Below are 1931 nucleotides of genomic sequence, written 5' to 3' on the forward strand. Positions count from 1 at the left end.
ACACCAGAAGCTTATCACCTTCTGGTAACACATGATGTTCTAAATAATTGGTAAGAATTACCCATAAATAAACAAACCTTGACAGGATTTTCATTGCCCTATAACTGGACAAGAGATATTTCTTACATGTCCACCTTTGACAGCACTCGACACAGGTGGAAAATGGCTTAACACATATTTTACATTAGTTAATGTTAATTTTGTCTAAACCTTGTATGTTTTTAGGAAGGAAGTGGTCATGATCTAGCTTTGTTGATGCTGGAATGTTTCCTGAAGGGACAGGTGCCTGTTGGAGAAGATGCCTTGGATAAAATTAAAAGTTTATTTGAACTTTATGAACCTGGTTCATTAGCCAGATATGAGTTTGTGCGAGAGGCGATAAGGTGAGTGGTAGTTAAAAAAATGATGTGTGTGAATTTGATTATTTAATAGTTTTATTAGCTTACAGAACTACCCTAAACTATAATGGCATGCTATTTTGATATATTGTTCCTTTATGAACTATGATTTTCCTTGCCATGAAGCAAAGATTACATCCTGAACAAGGTAGCAAACTTTTTACAATAGCTTTTAATTGCTTTTAATCTACTGGCATTAGTAGTTTACTTCGGGTTGCAACCCTTGTCAACTGTAAGCTTGATGAACTGTTAAGTTCACGGTTAAGTAATTTTATTGTAGTATTTTTTATCATGTTCATTTAAACTCTGCTAATCTGACTTATTTGCTTGTTGTTCACCATTTCCAGATAAATAGTACCGGTAATTATGTGCACAATTGCCCTTGAGATTGAAAATGATTTTTGATTTATTTTTAAGTAAAATGAATACCTTAAATTATAGTTCCTGTAGTGTCTATGTGTCCTAATTTTTTGTGCAACAATTAACTTGGCTATAGTTCATTGACAATTTGGTGTCAGAAAATTCAGGCCCACAGTTTGTTATAATTGTTACTTATTTATTTTTTTATTTTTTTATTTAGCTATATTTTTTGTCTTTTTCTTACAGATGGACATCAGATACAGATCCATCCCTTAAATATGGTCATCCTGATCTACACCTTTTATGTGCACATAGGTTTTGGAAAGGTAAAATCTTTTGACATTTTTAAATAGCATCAATGAAAAGTGTGCATTGTTAAGTTGTAACATTATTACATATTGTGTTTTAACAAAAAGGTGTTATACTGAAACCCATAGTATGCGAGAAATAGAGCCAAGGTTAAACTGCAATTACAAGAGTAATAAATTTAACCCTTTCGCTGCGGGCCATTTTTCCACCCGCGTGCGGACAAAAAATGAGTATTTTGCAAATTTGTAAAATACGTTGATATATTTAACGTTTAAAACAGGTTTGAGCTACATAAATCAAATTTTAACCAAATGTACATTACAAACTCATGACAGAACAACAATAAAACTCATCCTTCCTCTGAAGCATGTGAAAAGTTCAATGGTCTGAGCTTTTACACTTGTCCAAATAATCTTCATTCCATCGTCAAATTCATCGCCAGAAATATCTTCCTCGATGTCAGAATTGTTCCACGATCTCTCTGGTGCTTCGTTAACATTATTTCTGCTCATTGCTTGCCAGTTGCAAGCGAAAAAAGAACGAAACAACCACATAATTCACCGAAGAATCACTTGTCGCAAATCCAAGATGGCGGATAGCATGTGTTTTGGGAAATGAACAAGAAGGTTGTAGGCTTTCTGGTCATGTATCTGTCACCAAATGTACAAGTCTTAACCAGGCCCCCATAAGTATTTTTATGTGCAGTTAGATTGTTTTTGCGCTATGCATTAGTATGCATACAAGTACTTTGACTGAGGACGTACTGAGTACGTCCTCCGAAACATATGAGAAAACCGATACAGGACGTACTGAGTACGTCCTCCTAGCAGCGAAGGGGGTTAAAAAAAAATGGGTCATAAACAA

General features: G+C 34.5%; 1 protein-coding gene across 1 annotated transcript; it reads left to right on the forward strand.

Moving 5' to 3' along the window:
* The first annotated feature begins 6 nt into the window (after positions 1-6).
* LOC144640100 (Golgi to ER traffic protein 4 homolog) lies at positions 7-1833 on the forward strand. The gene is made up of 2 exons (XM_078499319.1): positions 7-383; positions 1005-1833. Exons 1-2 carry the CDS (start codon positions 256-258, stop codon positions 1096-1098), a joined length of 222 nt encoding a protein of 73 aa, XP_078355445.1. The 5' UTR covers positions 7-255; the 3' UTR covers positions 1099-1833.
* The last annotated feature ends 98 nt before the right edge of the window (positions 1834-1931 follow it).

The sequence above is a fragment of the Oculina patagonica genome, unplaced genomic scaffold (genome assembly GCF_052425735.1).
Source record: "Oculina patagonica isolate OP01 unplaced genomic scaffold, crgOcupat unplaced1830, whole genome shotgun sequence".
Taxonomy (NCBI): Eukaryota; Metazoa; Cnidaria; class Anthozoa; order Scleractinia; family Oculinidae; genus Oculina; species Oculina patagonica.

Excerpts from the sequence above, each read along its gene's own strand:
- LOC144640100 (XM_078499319.1), top strand. The coding sequence starts at position 256 with ATGCTGGAATGTTTCCTGAAGGGACAGGTGCCTGTTGGAGAAGATGCC. Across the intron at positions 384-1,004 it reads TTTGTGCGAGAGGCGATAAG|ATGGACATCAGATACAGATC; the intron begins GTGAGTGGTAGT and ends TTTTTCTTACAG.